General features: G+C 54.4%; 1 protein-coding gene across 32 annotated transcripts in view; it reads right to left on the bottom strand.

Moving 5' to 3' along the window:
- The window catches only part of NCOR2 (nuclear receptor corepressor 2), a 223,482-nt gene that overhangs the window by 97,684 nt on the left and 108,375 nt on the right, over positions 1 to 17,423 (bottom strand). For all 32 annotated transcript variants that reach the window (XM_029221371.1, XM_029221524.1, XM_029221462.1 and 29 more), the window contains 2 exons: positions 16,620 to 16,672; positions 6,352 to 6,418 (listed from right to left, as the gene is read on the bottom strand). In XM_029221371.1, the coding sequence (XP_029077204.1) occupies positions 6,352 to 6,418; positions 16,620 to 16,672 (120 nt within the window). The remainder of the gene's footprint in view (positions 1 to 6,351; positions 6,419 to 16,619; positions 16,673 to 17,423) is intronic.

Raw genomic sequence — 17,423 nt, forward strand, 5'->3', positions numbered from 1 at the left:
CCCAAGGACCGGGTGTGAACCAGCCATGCTCCCCACGCCCAAGGACCAGGTGTGAACCAGCCATGCTCCCCACGCCCAAGGACTGGGTGTGAAGACTCAAGCTGCCGCCCATCCAAGACAAGGAAGTCCCTCTCCAAGTCTAACCACAGTGCTTCCTGGTGTATGTCCTTCCTTAGAGAAAAGACCCCGGCCCGGCCCAGAGTGTAGCTGCCTGGCTTCCGAGTCTCCAAGGTGACCCGGACCTCAAGCAGGCAGGGAGCATCTGGCTGTCCGTGAGACCCGATCTCCCCGTCTCTAACAGCTGCCGTGGACAGATGGCATGGTCTGGGAGTCCCGCTTGAATGCCTCCTCGACACTTCAGCATAATCAGAAAACCCGTCTCTGGTCCTCGTGCCCAGACACCCCTCCCCATCCTGAATTTCAGCTTCTGACCAAGGCAGCTTGTGACCTTGGTCCTCAACAAACCCAGCGGCGTGATGGTCCCCAAGTGGCCGTCAGGCCAGCTTTGAGGAGCAGAACTCGACCTTCAGCTCCCGGGGGCTCCCCAGGTATGTGGGCTGCCCCAAGAACGCTTGGGAGGTCAAGCTCCAGTAGAGACAATAGCCACACACGTTCGTGGCAAGGTGCTGAGAGCAGCGCCCCTGAGGGTGAGAACGGGCGTGAAGGAAACCCAGCCCAGCCCACCATCAGAGCAGGGGACCCTCCCTCCCCACGCTCTCAGCCCCGCCAGAGAGGCCTCGATCTGATGGGTGAGAGCGAGAAAATATGTCAGATGGGGAAAAGGCGAGAACATGTTCACCAAAAACCAGCAGAGGAAAAGAATGCAGTTACCCGTGAAGATAGGCAAGAAACCCGCAGGGCCACCAACCAGCTGCCCAGTGGAGGGGTGAGCAGGGCGGCCAGCAAGACGCCCCAGCCCTGCCTGGGGCCCTCGTGGAGCAAGGGACAGGAACAGCCGTGCGGGCACCCGCAGCCACACTGCCCAGCCCCAAGCACCACACGCAAAGACGTGAGCAGCTCCTGAGGACTGTCCAGGATGAGGAAGTCCCCCTCCACGTCTAACCACAGTGCCACCTGCTGTGGCCTGTGCACTGGAGGTGCTGTCCATCCACTGAGGGCCGAGGGCATGGGGCGCCTCGGGACAGAACACAGCAGTGGCTGCGGCCCTTCCCTGGGGCAGAAATGACCCTGCCAGGGGGTGTCCACATAGTGGCCCCACTGGCCAGGGAAGAAAGCAGGTCACACACTCACATACACACATGCACACACTCACACATAACACATGCACACTCACACATAACACATGCACACTCCCTTACACATACATGCACTCACGTGGACAAATACATACACTTACATTCTCACACTTACAATACACACTCACACCCACACACTCACTCATAAACTCACATACACACATTCTCACAGTCACACTCACACCTCAGAGGCTGGAGCACTGCTAAGCTAGTCTGCCGGGTGCCAGGAGCAAGAATCTGCAGAGGGAAAGGAGGATGGCCCCTGCGACCACAGTCTGTGTGTGTTATGAAAACAGGTCACCCTCAGTGGGAATTCCTCTTCGTAGCATCATCATCACCATCAATCAGCATCGCCGCTGACACTCGCTAAGTGCCACTGTGTCACATGCCAGGCACAGAGCTGAGTCCTTCCCGCGACTGACTCTCCCAAACAACAAAAGGCCATGACCGCCATCCCCTCTGTAGAGGCAGGAGTTCAGAGCTCAGGGCCGTCAGCCCGGGATCACACAATTAGGGACGGGAGGTCAGGATCCTGATGGTTGTTCTGATAAAGTCCAGTACGTCTACTTTTCCTTTTGCTGCTCATGCTTTTGGTGTCACACCCAAGATCCGCTACCCAATCCAAGGTCGTGAAGATTCACCCCTATGGGTTTTTTTTTAGGAATTGTACGGCTTTAGCTCTTGCATTTAGGTCTTTGATTCATTTTGAGTTACTGTTTGTGTTAATTCTGTGAGGTGGGATCCAACTCCATTCCTGTGAGTGTGGCAGTCCTATTGTCCCAGCACCATTTGTTGAAAGAGATGGTCCTGTCTCATTGACTGGACGTGGCCACCTGTCAAAAATCCAGCATCCACAGATGTGAGGGCCTGTTTCTGGCCTCTCTATTCTGTTCCATTGGTCTCCATGTCTGTCCTTAGGCTAGAACCATGCTGTTTTGATTATTGTAGCTTTGTGAGATGTTTTGAAATCAGCAAGTGACTCTTCCAACCTGGTTGTTCTTTTTCAAGATTGTTTTGTCTATTTGGGGTCCCCATGAATTTTAGGGTCAGCTTGCAGGTGACGGCTCTGAGCACCCACTGCAGTCCGGGCGTTGCTGTGAGCACACTGCTTGCAGCCTTTCACTCAGTGGCCTGATGAGGTGTGTGTTACTATAATCCCCACCAAACAGAACAGGAACCTGAGACCAGGAATTAAATGATTTGCCCCGGTCACCAAGCAGGGCCAGGATTTGAACCCCTCCTACCCCACCAGGTGTGTCAGGATGGAGCTCTACACTTAGGGAAACAATGAGAGATGGGGTGACCAGGAGGTACCCCCAAAGCTGAGGAAGACAGCCTCAGGCTGACGGACAGAGCACAAGGAGGGAAGTGTTAGGGAGGTGGTTGGAGCTGACTGGCCAGAGGAACTGGCCTCTGTGGTCACCTGGTCACCCCAGGGAGCCTGCAGCCTCATGCAAAGGCCTTCTGCTGGGCTTAGCGGCCCAGGCACCACAGACTTGGAGAATGCTCCCCTGCTGGCTGTCCTGCGTGTTCAGCGATGCGTGACGGTGACGAGGTCGAGCTCTCCCAGCCCCTGTCCTGCTGCCTGTAACTCAGGCTGCAGAAGCAAGTCACGGATGCCGGGGCAGGTCAGGAAAAAGCCCAGAAGTGAAAAATAAGAGGTGTGAGGGATATGAGAGGAGTGAGCAAAACTTTAGCCGTCTCTAAAAAAGAAATAGATAAAAAAGGAAAGTGGGGACAAGCCAGGAGAAAGAGATAAGGCAGACTATGCTGAAAATATGCCAGTGCCCACTGTAGTGGGTTCAATGGTGACACCCCCCCCCCACCAAAAGATGTGCCACATCCTAACCCCCAGGTTAGGGGGTTTGAATCTTCAAATGTGACCTTATTTGAAAAAACGTGTTTTCAGATGCCATTAAGGATCTTGAGATGAGGTCATCCTGGATTAGGGTGACCTCTAGATCCAGTGACAGGCGTCCGTGTGAGAGAAGAGAGGGGAAAGGCCAGCTGAGGATGTAGGCAGAGATGGGAGTCATGTGGCCACAGCTAGGAACTGTCTGGAACCACCAGGAGCTGCAAGAGGCAGGGAGGAGCTTCCCCTAGCACCTCTGGAGGGAGCATAGCCCTGCTCCCATCTTGATCTTGAACTTCTGGCCTCTAGAGCCAGAAGTGAGAGGATACATTTCTGTTGTTTTAAGGCACCTAGTTTGTGGTCATTTGTTACAGCGGCCCCAGGAAATGAATACACCCACCGTCCAGGCTGAGCTCAACCCCTGACTAACCCATCCTGCCAGGCCATCAGTCACACACACTCCCCCCGCCAGGCACTGCGCTAACCCTTCCTGCAGCCCCACCATGACCCCATTTCACAGATGAGGAAAAGTGAGGCTTAGGGCAAGACGGCTGTCCCAAGATCACTCACAGAGGGTATGGTGGGTAGGGTTTGAATCTGCGCATCTCAGCGGCTTCAGGGGGCGTGGGGCGGGCGAGCTCAGCTTCCCAGGGGAGGACGGGGCAGGCCTGGTGGAGGCTCCTGTTGGGGTGGGGTGCCCCTCTGGGGGAAGAGCCTCAGCTCTCTGGGCAGAGCAGGAGTGTAGGGCAGCGTGGGTCCCAGGAACCTCTAAGGAGTGAGGGCCCCACAGAAGGGGACCTGACTGACATGGTGGGTGGGGGGGGGGGCGGGCGGGGAGCATGCAGATCTGAGGGGGCCCGTCTTGGCCAAGCGCCCTCCCAGTCCTTGCTGATGACGATGCATGGGGCGTTGGGTTCATTTATATAAGAAGAAGAATGAGATCATTCCAGACGCCCTCCTGTTGCAGCTTCTGTGGTTTAGGAATTCGTTTTCACAAGGGCCTCTCTTAAGATGGGCTCAGCTTGGCCACAAAGCGAACCCAGAATTTCTTAGAAGTCTCTCCAGTTCCTCTATCTTTAAATAAGCGCATTTCCCCTCCATCCCCTCAAGGGACCCCTCCACAAGGAGCCCTGGGAGATTTCTGAACAACTTACACCCACCCAACTCCACCTCCCAGCAGCCACTGGGATCCTTTAAAAATGTAAATCAGATCTCCTTCTTCCAGCCCCAAAGGAACCCCACCCCTGGGCAGGACTACAGGGGAAAAGCTGTGAATCAGGAAACGCTGTGAATCGTTAGGTGTGATAAAGAGAGAATTTCCTTCCTCCAGGAAGTGTTCCAGGTGAGGGTCTGGGTGTCTGCACCTACGTCCTAACAGCTCAACACAAAAACATTCATACTTACGCACACACACGCACACGCGCACACACACACACAGCGAATATAAAGAAATGTTAACCATGATGGATTCCAGATAGCGGGCTTATAGGTGTTCACTGTTACTCTTCTGTCAGATTTCCTGTATCACTGTCAAATTTTCCGAATAACTAAAAATTCTTAAAGATTTTGTATTCTTTATTAAGAATACATCAAGAATAAGTGTCCGACTGTATTTAGAGTAAAATCTAGACATTCCATTTCCAGGTGACCTGGCGCCCATGATTTTCGACCACAGCCCCCCACACGTGCCCTGTACTTCAGGCTTGCCTGCTACATGCTGTCCTGTGCTACCCCCCAGGCCAGTTCCTGCCTCAAGGCCTCTGTACTTGCTGCGCCCTCTCCTTGACACTCACACCCCCAGACATTCACACGGGTGGTCCTTTCTGGTCATTCCTCTCTCAGTACCGAGGTCGGATATCCAGGCTGTCCCCGACCCCATCCCTCTGCACGGCACTTGTCACTGCGTCTCCTCCACTCAGGCGCACAGCAGGTGCTCAGTAAATATTTCTTAACTCAATGAATGAGATGGGATGCCCCGTTTCATGAACCCCATCTACCCAGCCAGGCGCCTCTGGTCACCATCCAGTCAATGTGGGAGTCTGAGGAGGTTGGAAAGAAAAGGGAAGCCCACCACTTCTCACCCCGTGGGGCCCTGGGGTCTAGGGTGCCGCCCAACCAGCTTCCCAGTCGCCCAGCATGTGGGCCAGAAATGTATCCCTTCTCCAAGGGCCCAGCCGAGGTCTAAGGCTAGAGCAGGGTGGGTTCAGAAACTGGTTCAGAGGGACCGAGGCCCTCAAGTGGTGAAATCAGAGCTTTTGTGAGATGGTCTGAGAAAGAGCAGCTCTGTCTCTGGCTCTAGAAGGACTCAAACCTGCTGTAGAAATTCAGGTCCCAAAGGAAAACCAGCTTGTCAATGTCCTGATATGCAGACTTGAAGAAAAACGGCATAGAAATGAAGGTGCAACCTGATCAAACCACTCCTGAACTCCACTCAGTGGACTTCTTCAGCTACACAAACTCCTTTACTGTTTAAGCCCATCGGAGCCAGTGCTTCTTCCTCTCACAGCTGAAAGAATACTAATGGGTAACTCCCCCTCCATCACTCAGCCCTAACCTCACCCAGTGAATCGGTGACGTAAACGCCCACCCTAAACCACAACAAAAGGTGTTCTTTCACATGTGCTCCCCTGCCCTGGGCATGCCTCCCAGCTGAGATGGCAGAGTGTGCGGTGGGATGCAGGAGTCCGTACCACTTTCTAAGCAAGGGGGGCCTCACTGCTTCTCTGGGCCCGGATTTTCCTGAGCCCGGAATGGGCACAGCGGGCTGGGCAAAGCTCATTTCTCAGGGAGCGCCCTGCAGTCACCGCCACCCAGCACACAGCCCCCCCCCAGCCTTCCACCTCTGCCAACAAACTTCTCTCTTTCTGCCTAAAATAGCCACAGTAGGGCCTCTGACAAGGAACCAATTTTCCCGGCCAACATTTTGCTTTCTCCCCTTCCAGGCTGGAAAAGGAGGGGCACAGTTCCCAGCGCCCCCACCCACTCACACCCCAGCTTCCTTGAGGCAGCCGAGCCCTGAGCCCCCAGCTTCACGGAAGCAGCTGCTGTCTTTTCCCATTTCTCTCACTGCCCTTGGCTTTTCTTCACACCCTGGCCACGCAGGAATGAGCTGCAGAACCCAGGGATCCCGGTGGGTGTGGCCTGAGTGGCCTGGACGGTCTCGGCTCTCAAGGAAGCCTGGTCCGTGGAGGGGAGGGGGCAGCAGAACAGATTCCAGGGGTGGGGGACGAGGTGATGACTTACCCATTGTTTCCGGGCGTGATTCCTCCTCTTGAAGTACAAGATTAACTTTTTCCGCATGGCCTGGTTTCTAAGGAGGATGCAAACGGCCAACCGGGCAGGTCAGAAATGCAGGCTTTCAGGAATTCCGTCCCTTGCTGAAGTTTGCCCCTACTTGCCCCTATTGGCTCCCGGTGAGCTAAGACACATCCGTAGACCCCCCAGGGTGAGCCACGAACTGCCAATGTGTGTCCTTCCCCCGTCACGTACAAGGTGTCCCCACCCACACCTAGGCTGAGCGTGGTCTGCAGAAAAGAGGGTTCCAAAGGGGGTCGAGGTCTTGTGGCTTCCTGCCCTCCCCGGAGCTGCCATCACCCCTACACGCACCCAGGCTCCCCTCTCCCGTCAGCCACACCTGCCACAGGAAACTGGCCACAGAGAAACTGCCACAGCCTTAGAAACGCAGGCCGGGGAGACCAAGCCCCCGAGACCTGCAGCTGCACAGAGGCAGGGTATTGGGGTCTGGCCTCTGTGACCCCAAGCCACCTCCAACCAAGCCCCTGCTCCGGCCCCCTGGGGTGGGGGTGACATGGACAAGCCAGCGACAAGCTGGTGGGAGCCAGCACAGCAGGAAGCCCAGGAAGCACCTGAGGGGTCTCATGCCTCAGCTCAGGGAAGCCAGACCCCTTTCGCCATCAAAGCCCTCAACCAAGGAGGCCACACACAGCACTGCGGGCTCAGAGGGCAGCGGGCGCTTCCCCGGGGAGATGCGGGCTGTTCAGAGAGAAAGAGAGGCGGGCACAGGAGAGAGACACCAAGACGAGGAATGAGGGAGAATAAAAAGACAGACAGAGCTCCAGAGGAAGGCAGGGAGACAGAGGGAGAGGGAGCGACAGAGAGGTGGATGAGATCAGATCCCAAATGAGGACAGAGGGAGAGGGGCCTGGGGCCTGGCAGAGAGAGAGAGAGAGAGACAGACAGACAGACAGAGGGGAACAGGCCGAAAGGCAGAGGAAGACAAGATTCAAAGAAAGGGGGGCGATGGACGAACAACAAGGTCCTGCTGTACAGCACAGGGAACTACATCCAATATCCTGTGATAAACCACAGTGAATATTAATAAAGAATGTACATGTACGTATAACTGAATCACTTTGCTGTAGAGCAGTAATTAATACAATGTTGTAAACCAACTATACTTCAATAAAATAAAAAACAAATTAAGGGGGATGGAGGCCCAGAAGGAGGCAGAGGGAGACTCAGACATGCGGACCGATACGGAAGAGGACGGAAGACTCACCCCCAAGCACCCCCTTCCCCTCGGCCCTTTCCCCACAACTTCCGACGCACAGCAGCGTGTAGCAGCTGGGGCCTGCGGGGGTCACAGACGGGCCCCGAAGAGCCCACCAGGCCCGTGAACTTGCTTGCCCCCCAGCCAGGTGTACAACAAGATCAACTTTTCTGGGGAGGGGTCCCCCAACTTGCTCACATTCTCAGCTGCATCCAAACTCTTACCAAAAGCTTACAAACTGATGACCGAGAGCCCCGCCCCGTCCAGCCTCCAGGAGGTATGGCACCTGTGGGCCCCCAGGACCCCAACCTCAGGAAAAAGACAAAGAGGAGGACACTCCAGGCCCTGACGGATGAGGAAGCTCCCCCAACACACGCCTCCCGGGGGCTGAAGGGCCTGAAATCAACCCGCCCTGGGGACCCCGTGGGGAGTCGCTCTCTGCTCCCTCATCCTCCGCAAACAGACACCACGGCCTCAGAGACCCACCTCCCAGCGGCTGTCGGCGTCTGCCAGCACACCTCGTCCCCGGGTGGACCAGGGTCCCCAGGCCTCGCAGTGATTTCCAGCAGGAGGTCGGCATCCCCACTACCTGGTCTCAAGTCGGAGATGCTGATGGGCCTGCATGGTCCCTCTTCACCTGCGGACCCCAACCAAGCTCAGCCCTGTCTCCACCCATCTCCTGACAAGGAAAGGCCACGCCCACTTCCAGGAGGGTCAGTGAGGGGACCCTCGGCTCCCTGGGTCATTCCGGTCTCGCCTCCCATCAGCCAGGCCTCCCGCCTCGAGGTCTTGATACTTCACATCAGCCTCCCCCTCCCCAGCAGGACGGGCGCTGGGGGTCCTCAGTCACACAGGCTGAGACCACAACCCCTTATTCCACAGCAAGGTGTCTCTGAACAAATCTCAGATGGGCTCAGCCTCAGTTTCCTCATCCGAATAATGGGAGCAGTAGCATTGTGCTTTCGTCTCCTCAGTCATTCAGCAAATGTTTACTGAGCACCTACTATGCGCCGGGCACTGTTTTGGGCCCTGGGGACATAAAGGTGAACAAGACAAAGTCCCCGGCCCTCATGGAGGTGACGCCTAGAGGGGCCACGCTGACAATAAGCAAGATAATCCTGGAGTCAGGAACTTATGTGGAGGGTGGGATAGTGACTGGGGGAGGGGAGGGTGTAGCTATTTTAGATTCAGCGGTGCAGAAAAGTCTCTCAGAGACGGCTGCGAGCTGATATCTTGATCACCAGGAGGACCCAGCTGTGGGGCGATCCAGAGGGAGATGCACTCCTGGCAGAAGGCACTGGGAGTGCAAAGGCCCTAAGGTGGGAACAAACTCAGAGTGTCTGAAGAACAGACAGAAGACCCATGTGGCTGGAGAGTGTTAGGCAGGGACGCAGGGGAGCGACAGGAAGGAGGAGGACGGCTGAGAGGGTGACAGGGCCGGCTGTACAGGGGCCTTGTGGGTCGCGGCAATGGAGAGGGTTTGGACTTGGAGACGGCAGCTGAGAAGGCCAAGAAGCAATGACAGCCCAGAGCAATGAGCCCACTAGTACCGAGGTCTTGGTGTCTAACACCATTCTCCAATAAAAGGAGTCATTTCTCAGGACTTCCCTGGCAGTCTGGTGGTTAAGGCTCCATGCTTCCAGTACAGGCAGCGTGGGTTCGATCCCTGGTCAGGGAACTGGGATCCCACAGGCTGCACGTGCAGCACGGACAAAGGAAAACAAAAAAAAGAGCCATTTCTCCCTGGAGGAATGGCCGCATCCAGAGCTGCGGCAGGAAATATACAAGATGAGCCCAGAACATTTTTAAGTAAAGAAAGAGTTTCTGACGGCCAAAGCTGGAACAATTTGAGAGGCAAAATAAATAACGCTAGTACTAGATTATAGCCCGAAGAATAAAATAAATAACCATGCATCCACACGGATATAAATAAATAAAGGAGGGAGGAGGGACAAATGCTCCTTACAGAATTCCAATTAACAAACGTAGAAGGACTGAGGGAAGTTGAAAATCACTATTAGATACCACCGTGCTAATTACCGCAGGCTAGACCCTTGCATGAACATGAAATCAGTCGGCAAAACTTTGAGGAGAGACAGGAAATTTGCATAGCCTCGAAGCATTTCCCCCAAATATTTACTAATCATTGTGGCAGTTTAACTTGTGCCCACAAATTCTTTGATATTCCCCCTCCAGGAGGTGTAGCTGGACTCCCCTCCCCTTGACAGTAGGCTGGATGGTGACCTGCTTCTAAAGCACAGAGTAGGGACAGGAAAGACAGCAACTCAACGGTGGAGACACGGCTGACACCTCCCTGAGCAAGGGGTCAAGGTCAACACCACCTGTAGTGACATAAACACCACCAGTCAGGGCGTTGGGTGCTCCCGATATATCATGATGGGAAGGGCACCCCCTCACCTCTGTGGGACTCTTCAACCAAATCCACAAACCCAGCGTCCTCCTGAGAAAATATCAGACACACCCAAATTGTGGGACATTCTGCAGAATCCCTGACCAGTCCTCTTCAAAAGGGTCAGGGTCAGGAAAATCGAGGAAGACTGAGAAATTATCACAGAGTGGAGACCAAGGGGACATGAGGACGAAATACAGAGCAGGAACCTGGATCAGATCTTGGGCCAGAAAAAGGCCATTAGTGGGAAAATTGGGAAAATCCAAAGGAAGTCTGTGGTTTAGCTACTAGGACTGTACCGCTGTCCCTTTCGTAGTTTTGATCAATGTACCTTGTTCGTGTCACATATTCGCACTGGGGGATGCTGGGTGGAGGGTATACGGGGAATTCTTAGTACGGTCCATGCGTTCCACGTCCCCAGTTACGGGGCCGACTGCATAAGGAACTTGAGCATCGCGGAGTTTGGTACCCACGGGGTTCCTGCAACCAACCCCCGTCACTGTACTACCTCGGCAACTCTTCTGTAAATCTAGCTATTTTAAATTAGACTTAAAAAAAACAAAAAAGAGGGACAAGACCTATGTTGAAATGCCATAGTGAGATCAAAGACAATTTACTTTAGAGCTAGCAGGGGGCTTGGTGTATGTTATGAATTGAAATGTGTCCCCCCACAAAAAAGATGTTGGGGTCCTGACCCCCCACCCCCAATACCTTAGAATGTGGCCGCATCAGGAAATCAGGTCATTACAGAGGTCATCAAGTTAGCATGAGGTCAATAGGGTGGCCCTGATCCTATATGACTGGTGTCCTTATACAAAGGAGCAATTTGGACAGAGAGGCAGATACACACAGAGGGAAGATGACATGAAAAGACACAGTGAGAAGGCCACGTGAAGACGGAGGATTGGAGTGAAGTGTCTACAGGCCAAGGGTCGCCAAGGAAGCCAGCAAACACCAGAAGCTGGAAGACACACGGAAGGATCCTCCCCTAGCGTCTGCAAGAGATCAAGGCCCTGCCGGTACCTGGATTCCCGACTTCTGGCCTCCAGAGCTGAGAGAAAATGAACTGCTCTAGTTTTTAGGCACCCAGGTGGTTGGGACAGGCTCTGGCAGCCCGAGGAAACTTGCACAGCCTGTAACAGCTTCAAAAAGCTCGGTGCTGTGGCTTCGAGCTGAAGAGGCCTCGGTGAGAGCAAAGACTCGTGGGGGCAGAGGTGATGCACGGAGCCGCCTCTGTTCCCCACAGCTACCAGAGGGCACGAATTCTCCCTTTTGCTGATCCGGGTTTGCTTCCAAAGCAAGCACCGTGGCTGGCACCCAGAAGCATCCGCTTACTGCCAAAGAGGACAAATGTCAAGTCCACAGGTTGCAAATGGGCGCAGTGCACGGAGTGGAGCCAGCTCGTGAGACTGTTGTGTTTGGACTGCGGTGCTTTCTAAAAAATCTGCATTTGTTGCCAGTATTGAAAATCAGAAGCTGCATCATAAAAAGCTCAACATAAAGCTTCTCTTTAAAAAAAAAAATCAGGCAGCCTGGCCACGCTCCCTCGTGGCTACAGACAAGGAACTAAGAACTAACTGTCCCTTAAAAAAAAAGCGTGAGGAGCTCACCACTCACCCCAGGCGTCACCACTCCCTACCGCCTCCCACCAGCCCTTTCCCCTCTAACTTTGTTCCCGCCCTGGAGGCATGCATCTGCGTGGTTCGCAAGCCCCTAGACATCTGGTTTGGGGTGACCACTTGTCCAACATTCTTCTGGCAAACACTTTTTGAGTGTTTATTTTGTTCCAAGAAGTGTTTAGGTATTGCAGCTGCTAATGGCATACTGCAGACAAATCTTCTCTGCTGAGATTTTGTCCAAAAATAGGGAACAGAGTCCAGAGGGCTCTGGAAGGACCGACAGACCAGCAGTGTGATGAGTTTGCCGGTGGAGGCATTTATAGGATGCAAAGGATATCTCAATCTCCTGGAGAAGGCAGGGTTTAAAAAAGCACAGCCTGTGAAGAAATACTGGCCTTGTCGGCTGACACTGGACTAGGGGGAGAAACGGGAACCAGGAAGGAGGAAAAAGGAGTTGGAAAGTCTGTGGACGTTCAAGGAGAGCCTGGCCAGGCCCTGGGTGGGACTGGCCCTGGGGTCTATGGAGTTCTGAAAAAGGAAAGTGTGGGGGCAATCAGGGGAGGCTTCCTGGAGGAGGAGAGGTTTGAGATGAAGCTTGGGAGAAGTAAAGGAATGGGGTGGGCAGAGGGAAATGAGGAGAATACTGGGTTCTGGGGGAGTAAGGGTGACAGTGAATTTGGAGGGAGTGAGGAGGGGCGTTCAGGGAGAGCCAGACCCCCGACTGTGGGGGAAGCAGCCCATGCAGGGCCCTGAATGCTTTGGGAAAAGCCTGTCAGACCGGGGTGACTGATGGTCCAAAACATGCTTACTAGGGGCCAAGCACTTTTCCCATGCAAGACGACGCCAAGGAGACCAACTTACTGACAAGCTAAGTGATGTGACTTGCCCGAGGTCACCGGGCTAGCGAGCGGCAGAGTCCGGACTGCAGACCCAGGAGAGGGAAGCAGGTGGGTGCGCAGATTGGGCTGGTCTAGGAGTTCGGCTGTGAGGCCCTGGGGAAGTTACTTAACATCTCTGAACCTCCAGAGCAAGACCACAAGGACCTGTTAACAGTAACCTGGGTCCTGAGCACCCTTTCCACCTGCACGGCCCCAGGGCATCAGCCAGCCCTCAACGAGGGCTGAGGAGGGGAAAAATCAGTCTGAAGACCAGAAAATTGGGAAGGAAGAGCTACCAGGAGCTAGCAGGCTTCCAGGCCCCGAGGGGAGGAGAGGACACCAGGTGAAGGGGTGGCCACAGCAGAACACACAGGAGCCTCAACAATCACCGTTGCATCAATCCCATGCCCTTTCACCGAATCACCTGTGGGCTCCCCAACCCAGTGAATTCAGCTCCGAGCTCTGCCGGCAGGTCCGGCCTGCAGAGAGGAGGCCAGTCCCTCCAGGGAGCACGGGCTGATGCGGCTCTGGGGTTGCCCCCGCCCCCATCTCCTGCCCTTTCCCCTGCTTCCCAAAGCCTGGGAGGTCTGAGGAGTCAGTCCCGAGACCTGGGGCTAAGACCCCACAGTGAGTCACCCGCCTCCCCCATCCCCGACCCCGCCGGGAGCAGGGGTGGCCATCCCCACACCTCCCGAAGAGGCAGGTGGCAGAGGACAGCAGTCGAGGTGGGTACAGGTGACTTCAACACATCCGCAATTGCCAATGCAGCAGGAAGTCAAGCGTGAAATTAACTTTAACTCCGCGGCCCCCGCGCGCAAACACTGAGAAATTAAACTGACAGGGCAAGGTCCCTTGGGGAGGGGATAACCTTCCACCTGGCGGCAACTATAGCAGCCGGAGAGAGGCTGGGAGGCCCGGCTGGGGTGACCTGGTGAAGCGCTGCGCCCTGAGACGCAGCCCCAGCCTGATCTGTCTTATTGTCCTTATCAAGCTGTCTTTCTATCACAGGCGTATTTATTTATTGTCTGTCTGCAGCACCAGAATGGCGGGCCTCATCCACTGCTGTCTCCCCAGGACCCAAACAGCGGCTGGCACAGAGCAGGTGCTCATAAATATTTGAATATTTGAGTGAATGACTGAGGGATAACTCTTGGTCTCTGTTGGTTAAGTAAAAAGAACAAACATCACAGAACGCTTCCTACACGCCTGACACCGAGCTCAGCACTTCAGGGATAGTAATTCATTGAATCTTCAGCAACCCATCTCACAGATGGGGCAACCAAGGCACTGGTAGTACGTGACTAGCCACACGAGCCAGATGCTTGGGGCTCTCAACATGCCCCTGGCCCATCGGCTCCCCAAAATCCAATCAAATCACTTCTCGGCATAAACTTCATCGTTGGCCTCCCTTCGCACAGATGATAAAACCCAAACTCCTCACCAGCTCTGCGTGATCTGGCTGGCGCCTTCCTCTCCCTCACCTACCCCCTCGGGACATACCCGAGTGCTCTGTCCAGCCCCAGGGCCTTTGCACTGCCTCTTCTACCTGCCTGGGGGACTACACTCCAGCTGGCACAGTCCCCGAAGGTTCCCTCAACTGTTAGGTCCCGCCCTGATCTCCCTGGCTAAAGTCCCCCCTTACTTTCTCTCCCATCACCCTGTTTGCCATCTTCACAGCATTTTTTAAAGTAAATGACTGCACTGACTTAATGATGACCACACTGAAATTAAAATTACAGAAGTGATTATGATTTCAGAGGCAAACTATGAAAAAACATTAACGTTCTAAGAAGAAATCAGTTCAAATAACTTGCTTACAGATACATTTTTCTAACATAAAGCTGACCACTTATAACAGGAAAAATCTTAAAATTATTTACCTCTATGTTTTACACTTAAACATCTGTCCATCTGTGACTTAGATTTGGAACAAATTTCACTCGGCAGTTACTTACACAGCCAAAATGTACTCTAGTAGACCAGAGCCATCCTCCGATGAAGATTATGGGATATAAAAATAGGGCGTTGGTTCAATAAGCTTATAGTTGTATTCTACTTAGAGACGTAGCAGTACCTTGTTTGCTAGTATTATTTGCAGGGATACCTTTTTCCTTTGCTGTTTGGATTCTATGGCTGTTTTTATAGCCTGAAGTCATCCACATTATTCGGCTTAAAATAGTACTCATTTTTAGTTTAGTGGAAAAACTTATGTAAAAGTTTCAGTGTAATAATATTGCTATCAAAATTGTTATGCTGAAAGGAAAAATAAAACTAGGTATATTAAAGCATAAAGAGCTTAAGATAGCTATGTGACCACAGTATTTTTTATTAGCTGATGTTTTCTTATTCACTTATTAACTCACTTGTTTTCTGTCTCCCCTGCTAGATAAAACTTAATGAAAGTATGGGTAACTTTGTCTTGTTCACAGCTGAATCCCCAGGTCCCTAGAACAGGGCCGGGCACACAGTAAGTGTAGTAAGTATTGAACGAGCGAATGTTCCCAGCAGGTTTGCCCAGGTGAGAACACCTCACCCCCATCACCTAAACCAGCTGTGACAGGCCCGAAAGGCCCCCTTGTCCTCACCTAACACCCATCTGGGCCTCCCCCACTCCCAGCAGTTGTCCCCACGATGAGGCAGGTCCCAGGAAGCTTATAAAGACTACGGTGGCCTGATTGGAAAATAAACCGTGTAAAGTTGAGACGGATTTGGTACCTGAGCAGCGAACACGCTCTAAGGCCAGACAGAAGCACAGGCCACGTGGGACGCAGAAAGCCTAGCACTACACCAGTGTTCCCAGTACAGGACACTCCACAGCCCCTGCCAGCCACAGGCTGAGTGACGGCCGGCAATACAGGTGAAGCATCCTCGGCAGGTGCTCTCGAGCCCAAAAGGGCCGAGGACCTTGCTGGCAACACGGGATTTTCTAGGTTGCTCCATCAGAGACTCGGGGGTGGGTGGCCGTGTTGGTCACCAGAGCCTAGACTAGTCACTCGAGTCCAGAAACTACAACAGAAGGGACCTCTGCAACAACTAGTCCAGAGCCAGGGGAGTTTAAAACCATCGGGAGGTTTGCATGCCTCCGGGGATGGGGAGCTCACTGTTGCACGTACACCCTGCAGTTCCACCCCAAGGAAGCTCAGACAATCAGACCAAACTGGACTGCCCACTGGACCAGCTAAGCACCGCCCTCCTGAGGTCACACAAAAATGAACCTTGAACAGTTCAATGATTGTGATCCCAAAGGGTCTCCTCTAAGCTAACAGTCCCGGAGTGCTTGCAGCCACACGTTCCTCAAGGGGCAAGACCCCTTTTACCTTTTGGGCTCCTGGTTAACAACATGAGGTAATATCCCCTCCTCAGCCAAGGAGGCTATGCTCCCACTAATGCATCCCAAGAAAAAAGCCAGCCCCCTTCCGGCAGCCACACCTCCAATACCTGGCTCCCAGCTTAAACACATAAAGTCACTGGTCCCCAGCACAGTCCGGCTGTCCCTGCTCTGCCAGCTCGGCCCACACCAACTGTGGGGGGCACTTCACTGATAGTTTTTCGCTTCTAGCATCCATCTGGGAAAAGGCCCCGTCACTGGGATACGTCATATTGGCCCCTCCAAAGCCTCTGGGTCTGGATTAGTGCTCCCCGCTGCTCCACACTGGGCTGTACCACAGATGGACACCCTGTGCAGACCACAGGCCAGTCCCGAATATGCTTACATCAGAGGCCAAACCATGGGCCCCTGCTTGCTCCATGGCCGCCCCCGCCCCCCTGAGCCCCCTCCCCCCCCCCTCCCCCGGCAACTTGCTCCTACTCTAACAGCCCTCCTCCTCTACCTCTCCAGAGCTGTGCGTGCAGCTGGCCCGCCCTCCCCAAGCCCAGGTCTCTCCCCAAAGCTTCACGGGGCCACGCCCTCTGCCCCTCCCCTGGCCTCGCAGGCCTCTCCATCCTAGGCCCGGAACTCTTGCCCAGGTTGCCCCCTTCCATCCCCTCCTCCAGCACCTGGCCCTGGCTGGGAGCCCGCTGGGAACTGAGAACCCACATCCCACCCTAGGCCCCCACCCCGCTGTGCATCTGCAGGGCTGCCCACAGGTACTCACATTTTGATGTTCTCATGATACTGCCTGGTGTCGGAGGGCTGGTTGTACAATGGCTGCAAGGAAAGAGACAGGGAGGCGCGTCGGAGCCGGGCCTGGGCTGTGGGCAGCCGGTGCGAGCTGGGCCGGCTACTACCCCACTGCAGAGCCCTGCGGCCCCTCAGCCGCAGCGCCCCAGGCCCTGGCACCAGGGAGCCATCCACTGGTGTGGGAACCAGCTGCCGGCAGGCATGAAACGGAACACAGGGACCCAGCCCTCAGCCCCGGCGAGGAACAGGCTGTAACTCTCTGGGCACAGCTGTGGGTACCATGAGCCCTCACCGCAGTGGCTGCCGTGGCTGCTCTGCAGGGCATGGGGCAGGGCTGGCCTGAGCGCCCAGGGACAAGCACACACATCCCAGGGAAGCTGAGATCAGCAATGGTCTTGAACGGGGAAGACTGCCAAAGCACCGTGAGATGCCCCGTCACCACCGCTGACCGGCAGAAGATAAAACAGCCAAAGAGTGCCAGGGGTTGGTGAAGACGTGAGGACACTGGAAGGCGTGCACATGGCCGATAGAAACGTACGCAGGTACACGTGTCCCGGAGATGTGAAAGGATGAAAATGCGTGTGCCCTGTGACCCCCTTCCCCTACCGCGGAAGCCCTGGAAGCGGTCGGGCACTGTGTCCCGCCAGGAGATGGACGCCAGAATGCCCGGACCGCGTTGTTCATAACAGCAACGCATTAGAAGCAAGTTAAGTGTCCACCTCCAGAAAGAGGAAGAAATAAGTTAGCACGCGTTTACACCTCGAAGACTGCACAGCAG

This window comes from Monodon monoceros, unplaced genomic scaffold (assembly GCF_005190385.1).
Source record: "Monodon monoceros isolate NGI ecotype Baffin Bay Population unplaced genomic scaffold, NGI_Narwhal_1 Super_Scaffold_1, whole genome shotgun sequence".
In the NCBI taxonomy this organism is placed as follows: domain Eukaryota; kingdom Metazoa; phylum Chordata; class Mammalia; order Artiodactyla; family Monodontidae; genus Monodon; species Monodon monoceros.